This window comes from Manis pentadactyla, chromosome 2 (genome assembly GCF_030020395.1).
Source record: "Manis pentadactyla isolate mManPen7 chromosome 2, mManPen7.hap1, whole genome shotgun sequence".
In the NCBI taxonomy this organism is placed as follows: Eukaryota; Metazoa; Chordata; class Mammalia; order Pholidota; family Manidae; genus Manis; species Manis pentadactyla.
This window is the reverse complement of record NC_080020.1, coordinates 19,358,507-19,380,448: the sequence shown is the minus strand read 5'-3', so window position 1 is coordinate 19,380,448 and position 21,942 is coordinate 19,358,507. Positions and strand designations below refer to the sequence as shown.

At 36.3% G+C, this 21,942-nt stretch overlaps 1 protein-coding gene across 1 annotated transcript in view; it reads right to left on the bottom strand.

Moving 5' to 3' along the window:
• Positions 1 to 1,797: 1,797 nt before the first annotated feature.
• LOC130682649 (THO complex subunit 2-like) overlaps positions 1,798 to 21,942 on the bottom strand; it is a 105,498-nt gene continuing 85,353 nt past the window's right edge. The window contains exons 20-35 of the mRNA XM_057497495.1: positions 21,810 to 21,927; positions 21,041 to 21,220; positions 19,974 to 20,138; positions 15,582 to 15,857; positions 14,437 to 14,578; positions 13,832 to 13,989; positions 12,803 to 12,931; positions 12,313 to 12,444; positions 12,041 to 12,225; positions 10,535 to 10,713; positions 10,203 to 10,305; positions 9,047 to 9,474; positions 7,286 to 7,380; positions 2,393 to 2,527; positions 1,996 to 2,065; positions 1,798 to 1,913 (exon numbers count right to left, since the gene is read on the bottom strand). Of these exons, the coding sequence (XP_057353478.1) occupies positions 1,798 to 1,913; positions 1,996 to 2,065; positions 2,393 to 2,527; positions 7,286 to 7,380; positions 9,047 to 9,474; positions 10,203 to 10,305; positions 10,535 to 10,713; positions 12,041 to 12,225; positions 12,313 to 12,444; positions 12,803 to 12,931; positions 13,832 to 13,989; positions 14,437 to 14,578; positions 15,582 to 15,857; positions 19,974 to 20,138; positions 21,041 to 21,220; positions 21,810 to 21,927 (2,611 nt within the window). The remainder of the gene's footprint in view (positions 1,914 to 1,995; positions 2,066 to 2,392; positions 2,528 to 7,285; positions 7,381 to 9,046; positions 9,475 to 10,202; positions 10,306 to 10,534; positions 10,714 to 12,040; positions 12,226 to 12,312; positions 12,445 to 12,802; positions 12,932 to 13,831; positions 13,990 to 14,436; positions 14,579 to 15,581; positions 15,858 to 19,973; positions 20,139 to 21,040; positions 21,221 to 21,809; positions 21,928 to 21,942) is intronic.

Below are 21,942 nucleotides of genomic sequence, written 5' to 3'. Positions count from 1 at the left end.
GTCACAAATTTTTCTTCAAAAACTTACTTAAAAAATATGACACCAAAAGCACAAGAAGCACAAGCAACAAAAGAAAACATTGGACTTCATCAAAAGTGCAAAATTTGATGCATCAAAGAACACTAACAAGAAAGTGAAAAGGCAACCTACAGAATGGGAGAAAAACATTTGCAAATCATGTATCTCATAATGGTCTAGTACCCAGACTACATAAAGAATTCTTATGACTGAGCAACAAAAAGACAATCCAATTAAAAAATGGCCAAGGCATCTGAATAGACTTCTCCAAAGAAGGCATACAAATGGCCAACAGGCACATGAAAAGATTCTCAACATCAGTAGCCATTAAGGAAATGCAAATCAAAACCATGAGATACCCCTTTAAGCCCATGAGGATCGATATAATAAAAAGCAGAACAAAAACAGAAAATAACAAGTGTTGGCAAGGATGTAGAGAAATTGGCACCCTCACACATTGCTTGCAGAAATGTAAACTGTGTAGCCACTGTGGAAGTTTGGCAATTCCTCAAAAAGTTAAACATAGCATTACCATGTAACCTAGAAATTCCACTTCTGGGTATACACACAAAAGAACTGAAAACAGGCTTTCAAACAAATACTTCACAGCAGCACACAGATGTTCATAGCAGCACTATTCACAATGGCCGAAAGGTGGAAAACAACACAGAAGTCCATCAACTGAGGATAAACAAATGTTGTACATCACACTAGGGAATATTATTCAGCCATGAAAAAGAAACGAAGTACTAATACATGCTACACAATGGAAGAATTCCCAATACATTATGACTAGTGAAATAAGTCAGTCTACATTATTATACAATTCCATTTATATGAAATAATCAAAATTGGTAAATTCATAGAGACAGAAAGCAGATTAGTAGTTGCCAGGGGCTAAAGGGAGGGGAGAAATGGAGAATTATTGCTTAAGGGGTATGGGGTTTCCCTTTGGAGTGATGAAAATATTTTGGAACTAGAGATGATTGCATTACATTATAAATATACTAAATGTCACTGAGTTCTACACTTCAAAATAATTAATTTTATGTTATGTGAATTTTACCTCAATTGAAAAAATACTTATTAAAAGGAGCAGACTCCCACTTAAGAAACTATTAATATATGGAATACATTTTTAATATGTACCATAATAATGCTTAATAAACACTTTAAACTTTTGTAATGACTTGCTTATTACTAAATTATTACTTTATGGCAAATGCATGAGATATATTTTGAATATCATCCACTAGTATCTAAGAAAATGCACACTACCTAATTTGAAAATCAAAAAAAGTTTGCCAACAAGTTTATCGGGAGAAAATGTTATAGAAATATGTTTAAAAACCACGGTTAATAAAGACTTTATGACAATGTAAGGATCAGGGAGAATACATGTGACCATCTTTTAATCTCATGAATGAAGAGAAACTAAAAGCACTGCTGGCAGAGAAAAAAGAGAACACAGAAAGAAAGGCTGAACCATGAACAGAGAACTAGGTGGGAGTGGAATGGAGAGGAAAGGAATTTTACAAGTAAACCAATTCTACCTTCCCAGTAATTTGGGACTGAACTGCCTCTAATTCCCCAAAAACCTGCCCTCCCTCAAAGCCTCCTCTTCCCACCTCCAAATAATTAACAGACTATTTGTGACTGCAAAAAAACCCTCAGTATTTGCTAACTTTTCAGAGTTGGCTTTCTAAGAAAAACTATATTGTTCCTTTGTTTCTCTAATTTACCTTTTTGCCAAAGGAGATTTTATCCATCTTTTCAGATTTAAATGAATCGCCGCTTTTTTCTCTGCCTGAAGATTTTGACATTTTTTCCCTTGTCTTTCTCATTTGGATAAGGAGACTCACACGGACTTTCACTTTTGCGCTTTGGGACCCCCACTAAAATTATAAAAAAGAATCATGAAAGCTTCTTCTCATTGAGGGTGGTGACTGCTTTGAAAGTATTAATAAGTCTACCTACTTATGCCATTTTCCTCTTTTCGTCTCTTGGTTAAGTCTGGTGGTACTTCACGGTCATTGTTTGAGCGATCCTAGAACCAAGAATCGTGAACTACATTGATCAAGAGTTTATGTTTTTGTTTTAATAAAATATTACTCTTACACAAGAAGGGCATAGCTAACTAGCATTGGAGAGTATCTGCCATAGTTTCACATACTTGGTAAAATGACATGAAAGACAAGCAGAGCTGGCAGAAATTATTAGGCTGAAGATGCTTATTACTGCAGAAGATTCACACTTTAAGATGAAAATACCAGTTATCAGACTGCCATGCAACAAACTAGTACTTTTAAAAAGGCAACAAAACATGCTACTGTATATAATAGCATTCCAAACTAGTTTTAAAAAAATTACAAACCCTTTTCCGCTCTTTCCTGTCCTTCTCATCTTTTTTCTCTCTTTCTCTGGATCTTTCCCTTGACTTGTCCAAATCTTTCTTGTCCATTTCTCTCCCCTTACTCTTGGACAGCCGTGGAGCATGATTAATGTAGAGCTGTTAAATTAAGGCAATATTACTAAAGATTATTAGTTTGCCAGTATTAGCATCATTTGCTTGATTGTTTATTTAATGAAAGATAATTGGTAGTTAGACCCAAAGTCAAAACTGGTCAGCAGTCTGGATTATGAGAGGTAAAATAAAAAGAGCAGGACACAAATTATGCAAAGATTTCGATTCCTGGCTGTATAAAAATGATCATTTAAACCCAATCAGTGAATTCTTGCCTCAACTGAGACTCATTAGTAAATTTGTAAATTAGTAAATAGCTCCAGTTCCTTATACAGCTCTATTATGAAGACCTGTAACTACCATTACAAGAGTCCATATATGAAAAATAGTAACTAGACTTTCTCTACTGTGAAAAAAATACAAGCCTCTACACAATCATAGAAATTTTGAATAGTTTTCCCATCCACTGATAGGCAATCGATGACAGTGAACAGAAGTATAAAAATAAAACCAAGCTGTAAGTTTACTGGTCTTTTCTGCCTCAGCATACACCATGCATAGATTATCCTAAATTATTTTTACAAATGTAAAGGCTGTACATTCTTTACTTCAGAAAGTGCCCCAATTTACATCAAATAATCACAACTGACTATGAAATTTGTCTAACTATTGGTTCTAAATAGCCCAGAAAACCATATCGTCATCTGAGAATGATGAAACAACTCAAAAAGACTGGAAAATGATGAAATAATGTTCTCTGCCTATTCTTTCTCTGCCAAAACGCCCAGAGGCAATAAAAACAGACAAAGATCAAAGATATGCTAACTTTAAATAATTAAAAAGATGACCTTACTTATGCAAGCTGTTAATATGGAAATCCATTATAAAAGAAAATATGAAGGAAGTAATCAGATGTCTAACCTTATGGCACTTATAACTGTGCTACAAGCTTTTTAAAGACATTATATGTATTAGTCAGCAGAATACGGACTAGAACTCATTACGTAACTACACAATTCTAGATACACCTTAGGCATGAAAAGAAAGGTGAGGCAAAAGTCAAGTATTTTTACATGAGGAAATCCTTTGATATTCAAAGGAATATATGAAAAGAGACAACCATCAGTCTGAAAATTGAAAGAAACACATTTTTTAACACCATCAAATATTTCCAATTTCAGTTGGCTCAGAAATACTGCCATAGCAACGCAGAAGTAGATTCTTTAAAATTTCATTGTGGAAAAGTTGTTGATCAAATGAAATAGACAAAATGTTTATTAATAACAAAGAGCAAGAGAATGAGAAACAATCATCAAAGTGCTTGTCCAAAAGGTACTCCTGCTGGGTATAATGACCTAAATGACACTCAAGATTTTATAACTGTAATGCTTATTCATGTCTTAATATTACTTATGAAACTGACAAAGGAAATTATATATTACTGCAATACTCAAGGATTTCCCTAAGGGAAGTATTGCCCAATTCTCTTGATTAAAAAATTTTTTTTTTATTACAAATGAGCAGGCACATGCACACACAGCCTCCACAAGAATGAAGTTTTTAACTGTCTAACTTGAATTCTGTATTGCAAGGAATTGAGAAAACTAGAAATTCTTAGTTTAGAAATGTACCCAATTCTATTTCTTCTTTCTAACCTTTAAGAACAGTTTGGATCACAGTACCCTTTTCTACAAAAACATATCATCTCTCACTGCATAGAGAATAAATGCATACAACTTAGCATGGACATTCCAAGTTCTTCACAATCTTTGCACAATTATGTCCTACTATGAAGCAATTCAATGTATTCGTGTTGTGACTACCACTGCTTCCTAACACCCTGTCCTTCCCAGCAGTTCTCAGGTGCTCCCTTTTATCTTAATCTCCAAAGACTAAAGACAGCTCAAAAGCCATTAACACTTCAACCATCCTTCAACTCAATTTCCGGTGAACTCTTGTATTATTTCATATAAACTTTTTTGTGATAGGTTATTTCCTATCAATTTCATGGCTTTTGTTTTTGTCCATACATAGTTTCCATATGATTGGGGAGCTAATATGTCTTTTCTACCTTTACACACTTCCCAGTGCCTTGTACACACAGTGAGTACTCAATACAAGTTTGCAAAATAAAATCATTGATTTGTTAAAGTGATCTGCATGTAGCATTGTTGGGTTTTGTTTCTGATTTGCTTTTAGTTTCGGCATTGGGATCATTAGGTCCAAAAAACAATTTGATAATTCAAAATCTGTTTAAGAGAACATTGCTTTTACTTAGGCTACAATGTATAAAGATGGGCTCAGAATTCAAAGCTGAATTGTTTTTAAGGTGGTTATTGTTGCCCTCTTAAATTACAGAGCAGCCTGTGGCATCTTACTACACTGATGGACAGTGACTTCGTGGGGCATGGAGGGGACTCAGTAATATGGGTGAATGTAGGAATCACACTGTTTTTCATGTGAAACCTTCATAAGAATGTATATCAATGAGGCCTTAATAAAAAACATTACAGAGCAGCCTGGTTAAAGTAACAAGCTTTCCTCACACTTTCTTCATCAGTATAGCTGCTGGAACAGCTAGGTGAAAACATAACTGACGAAAAGTGGAAATATGTCAGCTGGAGTTTGGGGGTTAAAAGGTGAACTGAGAGAAAAGATTTAGATACTGAATTAGACTTAGGCTTTTCTCCCTTTAATTAATCTTACTTGAAAGGACAAGTCCATGTTACTTTTACCACTGATTAGAAGGTGAAAATAGTAAATAATTTAATAAAAAAGAGGGTCCCAGGGACAAAACATAACTAAAAGGTTAAACAAAGGAGGGAAACAATTTTATATGTATGAGTGACAAGGTAACATGAAAAAACAGACACACGTCTTTCAAATCCTCTAAAAAGTAAGAGCTACCCCAGGAAACAGTGAGTTTATATAGAGCATCGATTTTAGAGATCAAAGCCCAGCAAAATTTTGTAAAGACATTCATATGCTATTAAATTTTCCTAGACACATGAAAACGCAACATCAACTCCTACGCAGACCAGTAAACACTGGATGTTTGACCAAAGGCCAAAGGCATTAAGAGTTCATCTCAAATATTTACTGATCACCTAACCATATTGTCAAGGTACTATATACTAAGCACTAAGGACCTGAAAAGTGGTTGATTCACAATTGTTAGAAGCGTATTCATATGCCATTTTCTAATTTTTCTGACTGAATGTGGAATAAAACTACTGAATTTTAAATGCCCACAAAAATCACCATCTTTTTTAAAAGGGGGAGGACAGACCGACTTGAATCAGTGTAATTTAAACAAGATGAACTCACTACAGCGGCTAGGAACCCTTTCAACTACTGTTGAAGCAGGTGCTAAGGATCAAGGAGCTATAATTTTTGTTGCAGCATTTTTTCATTGTGGTAGGAACATTTGAGGAACCTTAATTTTAGTCCAAGATTTGGCACTAACAACTTATATGCCACTGAGAAAGGATCAAGAACTTAGTTTGTCGAAAAAGATGCTACCACCTGCTCTATCTACCTCACAGCGCTGTTATAGCACGAAATGAGATAACACATGTTCATCTCACATAGGTTTTATTTTCAAAAGATTTTCACAAATATAAGAAACTATAATATTCATCAACGATCAGAAAATCCAGTCACCTGTAACAGCAGCTTTCAAACTGCTTTAAAGCATGTTTCAGGGAATAAATACTCACAAGGTAACATTGTTAATCCATGAATTTTAAATAGCCCACACAAGCCACTGATGGTTAAGACTAACACAAACAATCTGGTTATGAAAACCTACTATATTGCAATACATATTTAATTCAGCCAATAAAAAAGTTACTTTAAAAGAAAGCATTCGCAGTACAGCTGATAGTCTTGATTAATACAGGACAGGACAATCTAAAAACAATGCTATGAGTTCAGAACACAGGCACTTTGGCTAAAGTGTTAAAAATTAGTCCTCATTTGCCATTGATATTTCATTATAAAGCTACAGAGCTAAAAGCAGTAATGTCAACTGATTTTGTTTCAAAATTTCATTTTGCATCGGTCCACCAGTAAGAAATCATACTTAGCAGATAGAAAAGGAGGCAAAGTAGAAAAGCAGAGTGAAAAGAGGGTACAAGTTTTACCATAAAGACAAAATAACAGGAAAAATGGACAATTCAACTGCAATAAAATGAACTCGTAATAAGATACACAAACTGCACATTATTCTTCGTAGCAGAATACTCAAGAAAGTAGAATAATAGGCAAGACTTAATACTGACATGTAAACACAACCATCAAGTTGAGTATTCAACTCCTGGAGAAAGGTTGGTTTACATTAACCATATTTCTTGATATTACACAACTGCCAAAAAGGTAGCTTGGCAGAGGCAATAATATAAGACTTTTATGGATTGAGATGGGCTCACTTTTTAGAAAGTTGTGTGAATGCATCAAATTTATTTTTTGGTCTTTTGCATTGTCTAAAGACAAAATCAACTCCCCAAAACAAACCAACAACCCATTCCCCAAATGTTAAACTTATTTCCAGATTTTGAAGCATAATAGGATAATGCATAACACAGCAAGTAAGGAGAGATTATAGGAATGTCCCCACATCACACACATTTGGTAACAATCTCAGTAAAAGAGGCCACTCTCATCCATTGTTTGTAATAGGAATTTTTAAAGGTTATTCTATTAGCGTACTGAACACTTACTAGGGCGAGGGTCATCTACTAAATAAATGAAGTAAATAATTTTTTGTTTTACTTAGGCGTGATGATTTTAAAAGACTCAAACCTTTGCTGAAGACTTCTTGAGTTCGATGATACTGTCCTGCAGAAAATGAATGGAGATGACAGGTGAGCTGCCATAGTTCTCAGAACCCAGAGGAACTTTGGGAAATATGGCTGTAAGCTGGAAATAAACCAGCTACTTCTTGCAAGGATAAATCTTATGATGTCATTATTATACGAATATCAACAATAAAAAGCAAAAGCAAAACCATGTAATGGAATTGTAATGTTGAAAAAACAATTGTATGCACTCAATGTAACAAAACTCTTTCTCTGCTCAGAATTCAAAAATAAATGTCAATGCCACATTTTTCATAATACTGTACTTATTATAAGTAATATTAAGAGTCTTAAGAAAGCAAAACATTTTTCTGCACAAAATGTTTAAAATAGTGGAGGTCACTGTGGAAGAACAACATTATCTTACATTTTCATAGTTTGTAATCAGGAGGCTTCAAATTTTACTTCAGTTGTGACTCTACCATACACATTTTTTATCCTTGCCAGAAAACTCAGTGGCATTACAGTAACAAGAAAACAAAAAGGTATTCCATAAGAGAGTAATCACTTTTTTTGCAAAGTGACTCTGATGGTGAGTCTCATACCTCCCACAAAAAAAAGCACTTAAAAAAAAGAAACCAATTAGAGTATTCCACCACAGTGCTCTTGACAAAGAATTAGTTAACTTACAGTTTTAAAAGTTCAACATACTGCAAATTCAAATATTCCATGAAATTAGATGACTTTAGAATTAAAATTAAATATGGAGCAAGGAATGGCTACCCCGAGTCTTCAAGAAGTCTACACCCACGATTTTGTGCTGCAGTTGAATGCCTGGGATTTCTCTGCTGGGTGGTAGGACTGGATGCCACATCTGCTTTTATCGTACCGCAAGGTTCAACTTGTTGGGAAACCAATGGGTATAAACAAACCTCCAGGGGAAGATACAACAGAAGCTGCGTGCTCACTGAATACACACAACTACAGGAGAACTGATCACCAAGGAGACTTTAAAATGGAACTCCTTTCAAGACTCCTTCTTAGAAGGCACACATCGGTAGGATGCTCATCAAGAAGCTTGATGAATTCAGAGGTATCTTGTTTATCCTGTACCATCCAGGAAGTCTTCAGTGCTATAAATTCTTCAATATTTATGCTGAAAAATATGCTTCATTCTGCTGAAAAGACTCGTTTGCTTATAGCTACCATTGCACCCCAAAAATGACTGCTTTAAGCAGTGAGGCACTTCTGGGTAAAATTTCTCTTGCACTTTGAAATGCTACAAAATTAGTGCTAGGTCCTTGAAGTTTTAATATTTTTCTAATAAAAATACTCTATAAGAAAAAATATCAGTCCACCAATACGTAAAAATTTCATTTTCTAATGCAACATAAAACCTCCAGTGGCTCCAGTGAATACTTGGCACAAGACTTGAAGGAAGTCAGGACACGTATTCCAAACAGGTGAGCCTAACATGGACGCTGCCTTCCTCAGGCTATACTAACCTTTACTGTCAAGGAATACGATGGAGAATGGTGTGTATCAATTTTGTAGCGTTTTTGTTCTGTTGGGAAAAAGAAATAGTGACAATAAGGTATATTTCCACTTTTTCCAAATACTTAAAAAAAAACCCACCAACTTTTAGGTAATTAAGTATTACTTCCCCCAGTAAAGTCCCTAGATAACTTGCCAAAACAAGGAAATTGAAAACAACCATGCATTACAACATGCAAAGGTAAACAAATATAAAGAAAGGTAAACTTGCCCCTTTCAGGCACTGCAATGACTGATCGGGGAACAGGTGACTTTAAGGACCCAGAAATTGGTGCTTTTTTTCCTCCTTTAGCATTTTCCTTTGATTTCATTTCCTTTACTATATCTCTTTCTCTGGATGGCTCCTTCTCTCTTTCCTTTTCTTGAGCAGATTTTGATTCTACATTGGGGACGGTGGTCTTGAATTTCTCATCTTTAGCTTTTTCTTCTTTCTTGAATTTTTCTTTCTCTTTGCCAGACTTAGGTGTTCTTTCCTTCGTTTCTCTTGCTTTCTCATCTTTATTTGGCCATTCTTCCTTCGGTTTTTCTTTACCATCTTTACCAAGTACCCTGGCTTCTGGAGTCGTAGCTGGAGTCTTTTCTTTTTTCTCTTTTTCTTTCTCTTTCCCTTTCTCCTTGTCATTTTCTTTAACAGCTTTGCTGCTTAGGAATACAAATATGAGATTTTAGGACAAATGGTCATAAAATACACTCCATGGAATGTTTTAAATCATAAACAAAGGTTTCTTAGTGGCTTCAAAAATTCTAGAAGAGTAGCCCTTTGAAAACTAAAGAACAACTTTAAATGAAAAAGTACTTCTTTATCCAGTAAGTAATAAATAACCAAATTCATGAAGAGCAGATTAAAAAGAATGATTTAAGTGATGTCAGGCCCTTTTCTTGCATATGTTCATAACCTTGGGAGATTACAAATGAACATAACCAAAAATTATCCCACAAGTCAACTGAAGGTGCTACTATCAGGAAGTGGATTACTTGACTGGATGAATCACTTGCTGGTCTAAATCAGCACAGGCCTCTCTTATGTAAATAATCCTTACCCAGACTGTCTACAGCAAACACTTAATCCTAAAATGTTTTTTAACTTCATCACCTACCTTCTCCTGCATGCCACAGCAGGGAAAACAGAGTCAGTCTCAGCTTATACAAAACATAATGAGGATGGTAAGCACATAACCAAAGCAAGGGTAGATACAAAATTTCAAAGCCCAACATAGATGACTTTCATTTCACAGCATTCAACTACCTTTCATTCATGTCTAATGAGGTTCATCATGTAAGAATTCAGAATTTTGTATATCAGTGACACTTCAATAAAATGAAATAAAAAGAATTCAGAATTTTGACATATAGCACAGTGTTCCCACCTTTTAGAGCGACTATTTCCATTGCTTGAATTTCCTTTTGGTGTAGCACTAGAAGCTTTATTAACAGCTTTCACACCACACTGAGATCTCTCCCTTGATTTATCTGAAATAAAGGTAAGGATTTATTTGACCACTCCCTAAATGTAAATAAACTATAATTTCACAGCAAAATGATTACAGATTAATTAGAAGGAAATAAAGGGCTGATTACTTTTTGATAGTTACATACTCCTACTTAGGGAATAAAAAGTAATACTAAGCTTTCATTTTACTTGTCATGTGATACAAAACATTTCAGTTTGTTACTTATAAATTTCGATAAACAAGCATACCAGTCTCATCATTACTGCTTTCATCAGATTTAGATGCACTTCCTGTCGATGATGGAGAAGGCCCACCACCAGGCCCATTTTGTACACTGGCAACTGCAGTCCTCGGAGAGGGGTCTTTGTGATGAAACTCATTTTCAGTTATCATGTATGACTTTCTACTTTTCAACTGCCCCGAGTAGCTGGAGGTCACACAAAGGGTTTAAGTATACAAATACAAATAAAAAAATACAAACATGGGGTTTAAAAGAATAAAATTATCAAGTTATTCACTCCGCTACTTGGTTCCAGAAAATAAAAAATATTAATTTTCAGTGTTATTGAAGGTCTTTATAGGAGCCCTAGATGCTTCCTTAAAAATAAAAATTTCAGGGCTCTTGTCCCCTCCTGGCAGGAGCCAGGAGCTCCGTCCTCTCACTCTATCTCTCAATAAAAGCCTCTCCCTGGCTCTACCTTGGGTGTTTGCTAAGTTTGTTCTTTGACTCTGCGAACAAGAACCCCAGCACCATCTTTGGGAGCTTGTCCAGGATAGCCTTGGAGAAGCCATAAAACTGAAACTAGTAATAGAAATGGAACCCAGAATAGAAGTGCCCATATTCTGAGGCCCTCTCGACTGACCAGTGATGGGGACCTAACTGCACCCTTTACTGCACCCCCTCTCAGCATGAAGCAGCCAGAGTGGTCATTGCCCCCTTTTCCTAGCAGCAGCTAGGGTCTCTATCTGTAGAGGGGGAAATGAGACAGGGACCTTGGGTGTAGTCAGAGTAGGGTGAGGACCTCCAGAAAAAGCAAGGCAGGATATTTACACTCAGAGCAATGTAACTACATACAAGGAAACCCCCTACCAAAACTCTGTGTTAAACATTAAGCTCTAGAGTCATTCTTCTGTGAGATCAGTTCATATTCCCCAGATAAAGGAAAGTAGCCTGTTTTTTATTATGCTAATCATTTGCAATCATGTGTAAGATTCACTTTAGCATGCTAAAAGAGACTTAATGTCTCATCAAGGACAAACATCCTAAGACCACTTTTAACAAGTCCACACCCCTAAGCCCTTTATCAGTTCCCCAAAATCCTCAACTGCCTATAAATGCCCTAGACAAGCACCACCCCAGGCTCTCTGGTCCCCTCCTGGCAGAGCTCTGTCCTCTCACTGTATCTCTCAATAAAAGCCTCTCCTAAAAAAAAATTTTTCAATGTAAACTAATCCTTAAATGAAGACGCTTTTTTTTTTTTGCTATCGATGAGCTGATTAACTGATGGTGAAATGACATTTCCTTCAAACCAAGATATATTGGATGTGACTTTTGAAACTATCATCCAGTATAGACTGGAAGCTGATACTTGGAAGTGACAACTCTCACCAGCCTGTGGGAACATGAACGCATAATCTCCCATAATTTCCTGAGGTAAGGCAGAAGATAAACTTCAACACTAAATCATTTTAAAGTCTTCAGAATCCTTCTGTCATCCAGTCTCATAAATCACATTAAAGTATAATTGTGTTACCCCATAGCCAATGCATATAGATCTGGCCTCTTCTCTTTTTCTTCTTGGCAGATTTTATGTACTCTTCTTTCCAAAACCTGACCCAGATTCAGTACTTTTGGGTACCAAGGAAGTATTTTTGTTAGCACAATCAAGATATTCCTGATGTGAGTATATTCGCCTGTTTCAAGGCAATGCACCGATGCCTACAACAAACATTTTAAGATATGTCATTATAAAAGTCTAAGTATGGAGAAGAAAAAAACACCTTTGAGAAATTCTTTTTTTTTTACCTTGGTTAATTTGTAATGCCATTTATGTACAACATGACGAAAATTTTCATAGTCTAATTGATCAGCTTTATTTCCCCCATCAAATGCAGTTGCCCGTAATATAGTGAGGAATCCTGGATAATTTCCACATTCCTAAGGGGAAAAAAAGGTTTACTTTTCAAAGAAAAGTTCTGTTCCTCAAAATAGCAGAAGCTGAAACTTACGTAGACTAGATTAATGATTCCATGTGAAAACGTGATGCGTATTTGAATGATAGGTAGTGTTCATAGGATGGTTCAGCTTAGTCGATGATATTAATTTTGGAATGTCAACATAAGGTAGGATTTTTAAAAATAGCACTTTTTAATAATGAACAAATTGTGCTTAAATTTTAAACATTGTTTTACAGCTGAGTCTTAAACTCAGTTTCCTTTAAAAACTGAACAACCTAGCAATTACTAGAAGTGGCTATTAGAGACATGGATAAAATAATGATATTTATTAGTCCTACCTTTTCATATGTGGCTCTATCACTGTGCCACCTGGTCACAGTTTCTAACATGCAGCAAAGAAATCTCCCATATCGACAAGCTTCATTTTCAGTATAGCTTGCGACTGTGTAAATTATGTCAGAGAAAACCTACAAGAAAAAATATTTGAAAAATAAAAACAAATCAAGGTCAAAATTAGTTCAAAATACTAAAAGATCATGCTATAGCAAATCATAATTAACTAACAGATAAGTTTTAGTCACAATGTATTGTCCCCTTTGATACGCACAATTTCTGAGACCTTTAAATATTTTGGCTTTTGTGAGGGAACAGCACATTAATAAAGCAATGACAACAAAATTTTTATTTAAAAAGCTGATTAACAATGACAGAAGAAAAAAACTACCATTATTATTACATCATTCACTGCTTTAACAGAGACTTAGACACAGATACTACCTGGGGTTAAAGGAACAGTAAGGAGAGAAAAGGCTAATAGAAAACAGAAATAGGCAGCTGACATGCTGTAACGTATAGTACATTTTTAAACCATGAAAATGCAGTAATTTATTACAAAGAAAAAGCCAGATGCAAAAAATTGTGAATGTGATCATACTGAAAAGCGTCCCTGCTTTTTTATGTAGGTGCAAAGGTGTATTTTGAGGGTAAAGTTAAGAGTGGAGAAGAGAGTTCTACCTATTATGACAAACATATAAACCCAAATGTTAAAAGATTAACTAGAGGTGCTTATTACATATCAGGCACTATTCAAAGTACTTTTGCGTATAGTGATTCATTTGATTCTCACAAGAATCTTATGAAGCAGGTGTTATTATCCCACTTCACAGATAAGAAAATTGAGGCACAAAGAGGTTAAAAACTTGCCAGAGATCATGTATCTAGAAAGTGGCAGTTAGGATTCAAGTTCAGGGCACTTGGCTCTTGGGTTCATGCTTTTAACCAGACACACAGTAACACCTCTATAGATTATAATGTTTAGCTATCTTTGTGTGAGACTTTTTTTAAAGGTTGCAATGAAAAGAACTTACACGATCATAGCAAAGAAGTGTGGAAAAATTTGGAGTTTTCTGTTGATGCACCAGTTCAACAAAACGAGCACAGTAAACAGCATCAATTGCTAAAAAAATACATCGAGGAAATATACACAGCTGTAGAAATTTTGTGATGGTCTGATTTTTGGTAGATTCTAAAAATAAGGAAAGAATATATTAAGTGGTAAATTTCGTCCTCAAGTGCCTCAAAGCCACTAAACATAATAACAACATATTAATTTTACCGTAGAGAATGCTATAGAACCACAAACTATAGTTTGTAACTAAAGGTCATGCCTGGGATGAGACTTGTTTTCACTCTGAGGATATTTTTCTACCTGTAATTTCTCCAGAAGTGTGATTTTATACAGAAAAGTTGAATGATAAGCTGCCAATATTGTAGTTGTAAGTTAATTTCGCCAGCAAGCTAAATCGGTTCATTTAGTGAACATATGAAGTCGACTCTGAATTATGAGTAACCAAAAATTGGGATAGTGAACACTGAGTCGAAATAAAAACACAATACACTTCAACACCTCCAGAATTATTAAGGTTTGCTTTCGTAATTCAGCAGCAGCAGGAATGTAACCATTCTAACTTACTCGCTAAAAGCCAGTTGTCCTTTTCCAGTTTCAGTCTCTGTAGAACTCGCTGTACATGTTCCATCTGTTTTTTTTCTTCTTCAAGAAGCTTGTCCTGAAGGGCAGTACAGCGCTCCTTCTCTTTTTTCTTTTTATTTGGAGGCTACAAAGTATAAGTTAGATACTTCTCTAAGTACAGGCACATTACCTCCCTTTCTTTTAATTAAAAGCAGAGATAAATGCTGATATATTATGTCAACAGGGATATTTACGGATGTTTACCTCCATTCAACAAATCTAAGACAAAGTCATCCAGTCCTCATACACCATCAAAACAGGCTACCTTCCCAACACTGGTACTTTTAGTCTAAGGCATGGAATCACCTTTGACTCTTCCTTCTTATTCATTCCAAAATCCCAATTGCTTACAAGTCCTGTGCTTTCCCAGTATACCTCCACCAGTCTACGTTCTCACAATGAAATACCCAAAAAGCCACTTTGCTGGTTTCCAGCCTAATGCTAGTCGTTTCCCCCACTAAATGCATCCTTTATGCTGCTGTCACAAGTAATCTTTCTAAAGTACCATTTTTACCATTATTATTTCCCTGCTCAGGAATTTAAAATAGCTCTCAATTTTATCAAGCCTTCTCTTCTAACTTTCATTGCTCTACATAATCTGACTCTATTCAAATTATCCCTAAGCCAATTCACTACAGTAGAAGTGGTCTCCTTAAACCTTAGACTACTTTACACCGTTGCTGGAGCTCTAGAGTGGCCAGTCTGCCTCCAAATTTCCAAACCTAATTTACCTTCAAGGCCCATGCAGCTCAAGACTTACCTCTTCAGTAAAGTCTTCTCCGAAAGAGTTCTCCTTTTAGGAATTCCTATTGCTCTTGCAATTGCAATTGTAAAATGATCACACAGACCATGTAAAGTTGCTAACCCAGCTCTCAGTAGAAAAGCAAACTCAAAAACTTTTGACTGATGCTAACTTCCAAGTACTCATCCATACCCATGCTCCTACCCAGTGAGAGGTCACCACTAAACCCACTTAAGAACATATGTAGCAAGAAGATCATAGCTTGTTAGTACAAGTTTAAACTATGGGAAATGCTGAACTAATACCATAAAGTTATTACACTTGAGCTACTAGAACAAAAACCTACCATTTCCTGATTGTCATCAATGGCTTTCATCTGGACTTTAAGTTTATTGACTTCCCGTTCGTAGCTGGTATGTGGAACTGCAAGGTCGTACATCGTCAATGACCAGAATGTGGCATAAAATTGAGGGCTGATGTCATCCCAGACCTCGGAAACATGTAAGGAGACCACTGCTTCATGGACAGGAGCCATCACCATTTCACATGATGTAATGTACTTATGAACTTTATGCTGCTGTTTACTTCCCTTTTCTGATTTTTTAAGTTCATCATACTTTGACTAAAGATAAACACACACACACACACACACATTTTTACAGCGGTCACTTTCATAGTATAAAAACCTATGTTCCCTTTTCAAGAGTCAAAAGATGACCAATCTAAACAGCTGTAGGAATTCTACTTCCTTACCAACATTGATTTTAAAATAAATCATCCCTGGAAACTGCTCTAATCTTTGCTCCTGGGTGCTCATTAGGAGCTTTTCAGGAAATTGTTACTGAACCCAACCTGTTCAGTAAGGGGATAGGTATGTGTGCCTCTTGCCCTTTCCCCCAACCATACTCTCTCTTACTGCTGCACAAAGATTAAACATACAGGGTTTCCACTCCGGCTTCTGAGATAGTCAAGGGAACCAAGGAGCGGGTCTTAACACTAACGAAGAGGCAGAATGGAACTAATAACAGCCAATCTGGACAGAATGTGTTATCACTACACATACCCATATTGCCTGTTACAATTTCTTGATGAAGCTGGATCAATGCTAAGAAAGGTTATGAAAAATTTATCATAAGACTGATAAGTAGGGTGACCAACTGCCCAGTTTTGCCAGTGACTACGAGGTTTCCAGGGATGCAAGACTTTAGTGTTAGTACTAGGACGTCCCTGGCAAACTGGAACCAACTGGTCACTAGACTGCAAAGCTAAACACGACTTCCTGTGAATGGCTGTGGTATATTAGAGTTTAAAGGGTGTGGGAACTGACACTATGGTGGGTTTTTATTTTGTGGCCCGATTGGTTTACCCTAATTTGAGGGGGTGTGTGATGGGGGATGGGGGCATGCCAGAGGGAGGCCATACTCTTAGTTGTACAAGGGAAGAACCTGTTAGTACCAGAGGGGGGTGGGAGGGGTAAAGGATGGGACACTACAGTGTGCATGCCAAATGCAAAGAAGAAAATAATACAAAGTAGAGTTGTATATATATATAATACAAAGTACTCACCACACCCATGCTCTATGCTATATATATATATATATATATATATATATATATATATATATATATATATATATAATACAAAGAATTGTCTCTCTCTCTCTCTATATATATATAATACAAAGAATTGTCTCTCTCTCTCTATATATATATATAATACAAAGAATTGTCTCATGTCCCTCAGTCTCTTGAGGATACAAGAGCTCTCACCCAAAAAATTTTGTTTGGGTTAGGCATAATCCTGAAGATGAACCTAGGAGGAGACCCAAAAAGAGTTTCTTCTTTATGTTAGAAAAACACTTAAATCATTCATTGTTTGGGCTAAACATGGAACCCAGAACTAGAAGGTCAGAGGTCAAAGGATCCACTTCCAGTTTCCATCATGGCAGAACAGTCTTGACTCCCCACAGTCCAGCTGCCTTCCCTCCTAAGTATGTCTATACCCCAGGCTCACGAGACTGAAGAAATACCAAGTGCTTTTGGTTCCAGACGGTATCTCAAGCAGGCTCTGAGAATCTTAAAATTATTCTGGAAGTGAGAAGATTTACCTCCTCCCACCCCATTTTAGAAAGCACACTGATAACTACTGAGACTACACAGGTGACTATGAAGAACATTGCTTACAAGAGAGAGGTCCCAATTACAACAGAGACCTAAGAGCAGAGCAGCTGGGATAAGAAAGGGTTTAAAAATTTGAGGGTAGGTACTATCAAGAGTAAATAATAATGACTCTATGTGAGCAGAATGATATCATCTAAGGTTCTAATAAAACATAGCATAGGGTTGAAACAACCTGCATAAGATTGTTTATAGCAACCTGACTTAGACAAGATCTAGAATATGAAATGGGGGAGAGCCTTTTTTTCAGACCCACATTGCAAGGTGAGTCTCAATAATTATAAGTGAAAATTAGGTTATAGGAATGAGAGGGTTATAGGATAGCCCATCTCCCCAATCCTCTTCTAAGTCGGTGACTTGTTACTAGGTACTCCCCTAGTCCCTATCTTGTTAAAAAACAACAACAGTTTTGATCAGAAAAGATATCTATGCTTTGTATTTACCTACAATGAGTATTTGTCTAAAGTCAGTTTAACTCCCTCTTCAGGCTCACATCTTCAGTCAAGCGGAGAGGCATAACAGCTCTACAGCTCAACGCACTGGGACCCTAGATCTATGGAACAGAACTGATACCCACAATTATTGCTGTACTTCTAATTACTATTCAGAAAGCTCTTCCTGGCCCAATATTCTGAGCAGTGTTTGGTCAGCTGAATTATTTCCAGGAGAGAAATCAGTAGTTAATTTATGGAAGGGACCCAGCAGTCCTCCAATACTCATTCTCTCATCAAAGGCTTTACAAGACAGGCTTTCACTCAAGAAGCGAAAGCAAGGATCCCCAGGAGGTTGGATACTCCTCCAAAGTGCAGGCAAGGTTGCCAAGAACTCCCTTTCCAGAAGACAGAATACAGCCAATGGGGAACAGACTTAGCTCTGACTGAGCTATCTAGCCACCTCTGTATAGTTGTTTTCCTCCTCAACCCTGACAGGCAAACGACATTTATTGTTTAGATTTTTGTAATTCTTAAATGACAAAGACACAGTATTTTACACAGGCTACAGAAAAGGTAGCTACTGGTATGAATGACTGGCTCCATTTTTTGACCTGGAAAAGTTCAGCCAACCTCAGGCAGCCAAAGTGTTCACTATCACAGATTAGTGTGTTCACTTCTCAGTACAGCACAGGGCAGGGCAGAATTCCTGAGATGAAGCAATCCTCTAACCTCACTCCTTCAAGAAATCAGGTCCCTTGTTGTATAGCTGAAACTGATCTTCTTGGGGAAGAGGGGGAGCAACAACACCGGGTATAACTATGCAAAGGGAGCATACCATTTTTGGGATTGAGAAATTCTAAGAGGAAGAAGAGGCCTTATCCCCTTCCCCTAAAGAGTATAGCACAGAATTGCTGCACAATGCTGAAGTGATAATTAAATCAATTAGCATTTAGTCAATTCTTAAAGGGAAGTGTGAGACTGCAGCAGCTGATATGTAAATACGAATAGCTGCCCGCTGATTGCCTAATCAATGAGAACCCAGAATTTCTCAGGGCCTTCCCCCCCCCCACTTCTACCGCACAGCCCTGTATTCCCACTGGGAACAAACATGGAATCCTAGTTTAAGAGAAAAGACCGAGCTCTTTCCCCAACCCATACAGTTACAGACTTTAAAACAACAAATAAAACAGAAGGGGAAGAATCCAAGCCTGCACAAAAGTGAAGAGTCTGCTGGGGCTCCAGTCAGAGTGGGGAAGTATCACAGTTTCCAAATGAGCACTGGCCATGGCCCAAGGCAAAAGGAAGAGTGAATCACCATTAGTGGGCACTGCTTTGCAGGAAAGCATGCAGGTGGCATAGAGGAGTAGAGGAGAGGGCAGGCTGTCTCCTTTCGCCCACATCCTTACTTGAATTTCAATACAGTCATTACTGGGCTATCCTGCTAGGAAGGCTCTAGTTTACTTCTGTTGTTATTTCATTTATATGGAGATAAATAAAACAAGAACCAGGAATACACCTTTCCCAGGTATTACACCACTGAGGTTGCAAGAGTTTTTAGAGTACTTGCGGTGGTTAAGTCTTTCTCTCCATCTGTCTTTATGACTTTCAAAGCACTCTGCATATCAACAAGTCAGTTATCTGACAGGATATTATCAGTGAAGGAAAAGGGCTCTGTATTCAACAGGAGTGTTTTTCAATAATGTACCACATTTGCCTAGAACGATCTAGTGCTTGTTAAAAAAACAAACAGCAAACAAACAAATTCCCCCGGGTACTATTCAAGTTTCTAAATTACAATTTGGGAACATGGGATTGAGTTTTTAAGATGCTTCCCTGGTAATTTTCATCTACACTAATGTTTGAGAGCTGTAGTTCTAGAGGGTCCACAAGACATCAATCTGATCAACTGGTGATGCAGTAACAGTAAAATCACACAAAAAGTAAGGCTTATTTTCTTAAAGGGGCATTCTCATTGTATACTGCTCAGAGCTGAGTATTAACAAAGAGTAACTCCAAGAGACACGATCTACATCTATGTCAGGCTAAAATGCATTTACAAATAAAACAGGTAAGAAATAATTTGAAGTCATTCCTGAACGGCAGCAGAGAGTATTTATTTATCTTACCGAAATGTGCTGTGCATACATTGGCCTAGACAGGAAAAATGCTGCATCGTAGGGTGCATAAAATTCATTACAGAGCACATCAATTGAAGGTACTCGCTTTATGTAATCTTCTGTGCTTAGATTAGATGTTAAAAACCAACCAAATTGCATCAGGGCATCATGACACTAAATTTAAAAAAAGACAAAAGACGAATGCTACTGGTTTTTACAAAACCAGTGTAAACATTTTCCAAAACGATTAAGATATGTCATTTTAACAATATTTTGGTTAACAATCACAAATTCAAAGTTCCAACTTGAAAGAACTTTAGAGACAATCTACAAACATACTCACATTACAAAGAAAATAAACGCCAAGGCCCTGAAAAGTTGACTAATCTAAGGCTTTAACAGTCAACAAGATCTCAAGTTTCAAACTATTCTTGACCACTTTTAGTAGCAGAATATATTTACCTAAATCACATACAACAATTTTATGTATATAGAAGTCAATTCTACTGTCCTTGATAGATGAAAACTTTATAAAATACATGTGGATCTCTTTTTCTCTTGGAATATAGTCGGTGATTAAAAAAACACCTTGTAGGCTAATCATAGGTTTTGGTGCTTAGTATGCAGAAATATATTTTATTAAGATCACATCTACTTTGTTGTGATTGAAATGTCAGATTTCCAGAAATCAGGTAAGATATGAAAGCAAACAACTTGAAGTTATATGCTTGACTGAAAACCTTATACATAATACATATATATATATATATATATATATATATATATATTCATACACACACACACACACATATATATATATATATACATATATATATCACATATATATATATATATATATATATATATATATATATAAACACATTATCCAAGGGCCATCTCTTAAACATAATTTGCACAAATAGCCCCTATATTTCCAAAATATCTATTTTACATTAGGTCTGCTTCACATTCCTATGATGTGCAAAATGGCATTTTTCAAATTATATAACATTCCATATTTTCCCGTATTAGGATTTTTAAAAATCCACATAAATACAAAAGCCACTTTAACTTGCCTGATCATAGAGCTTTCCCACAAGTTTCAAATGTTTCTCTCCACCTTCCTGAAAGTTGACCCCATTTCTCTGCTGAGCCATAAGCAAATACAGAGGAAGAGCAAGGTCGTGGTCCAATAGTGCATCCTTTAATCTCTGGGAAGATTTTTTAGTGTTTCTGATCTGGCCAAAATAGCCACCCTGCACAAAAGAAGACAAAATTTACCAGCATACAGTACATAACACAGGCCATCTGGTTTGAAGACAGAAAGAAGAAAAAGTTCAGTTACAATTCAGTTCAGGAAGATTAAGAACTCACATACTTGCAACATTCCTTCCCTTTCTTCACAAATTTATTTCAGTGACAGTGTTACTGATTATAGTCAGTGGCTGAAAGATAACTGATAACTGAATTAAAACTTCTGCGCATTCTCCATTTTATACCTTGCGGTCCCTTACAAAGGAAAAGGAATATTCTTTATTCCAAGTGGAGCATATTCAACAACAGAATAACTATGTTCAGATTTATGCCAGTTATATCAAGGACCACAGAAGGTGGTATTTATTTCTCTTACACATCTATTACTGTCTTTTATACTTTGCTTCGGCTGAAAAAAAAATCAAAACAACCAGTTTACCTCAATTTTTAAGGGGAGGTGGGGGTGGTTAGGAGAGAAGGGTACTATGGTTTTGTTTGGTTTTCTATACTTACGTATTTGGATTCTTCACTGTGAGAATATGCACACATTTTGAATTTAAAAAGTCAATAGACAAAAATAGCAACTCTCACCTCAGCTTTTAGCTGCTCTCCACCAGTCATGGCCTCTAGTTGCTCCATGGTCATTTCCTCTGTAATTTCTATTCCTGCCATTTTCTGTACCACTTCTTTCAATATAAGCAGGTCAAAACTATTTAGAAAAATA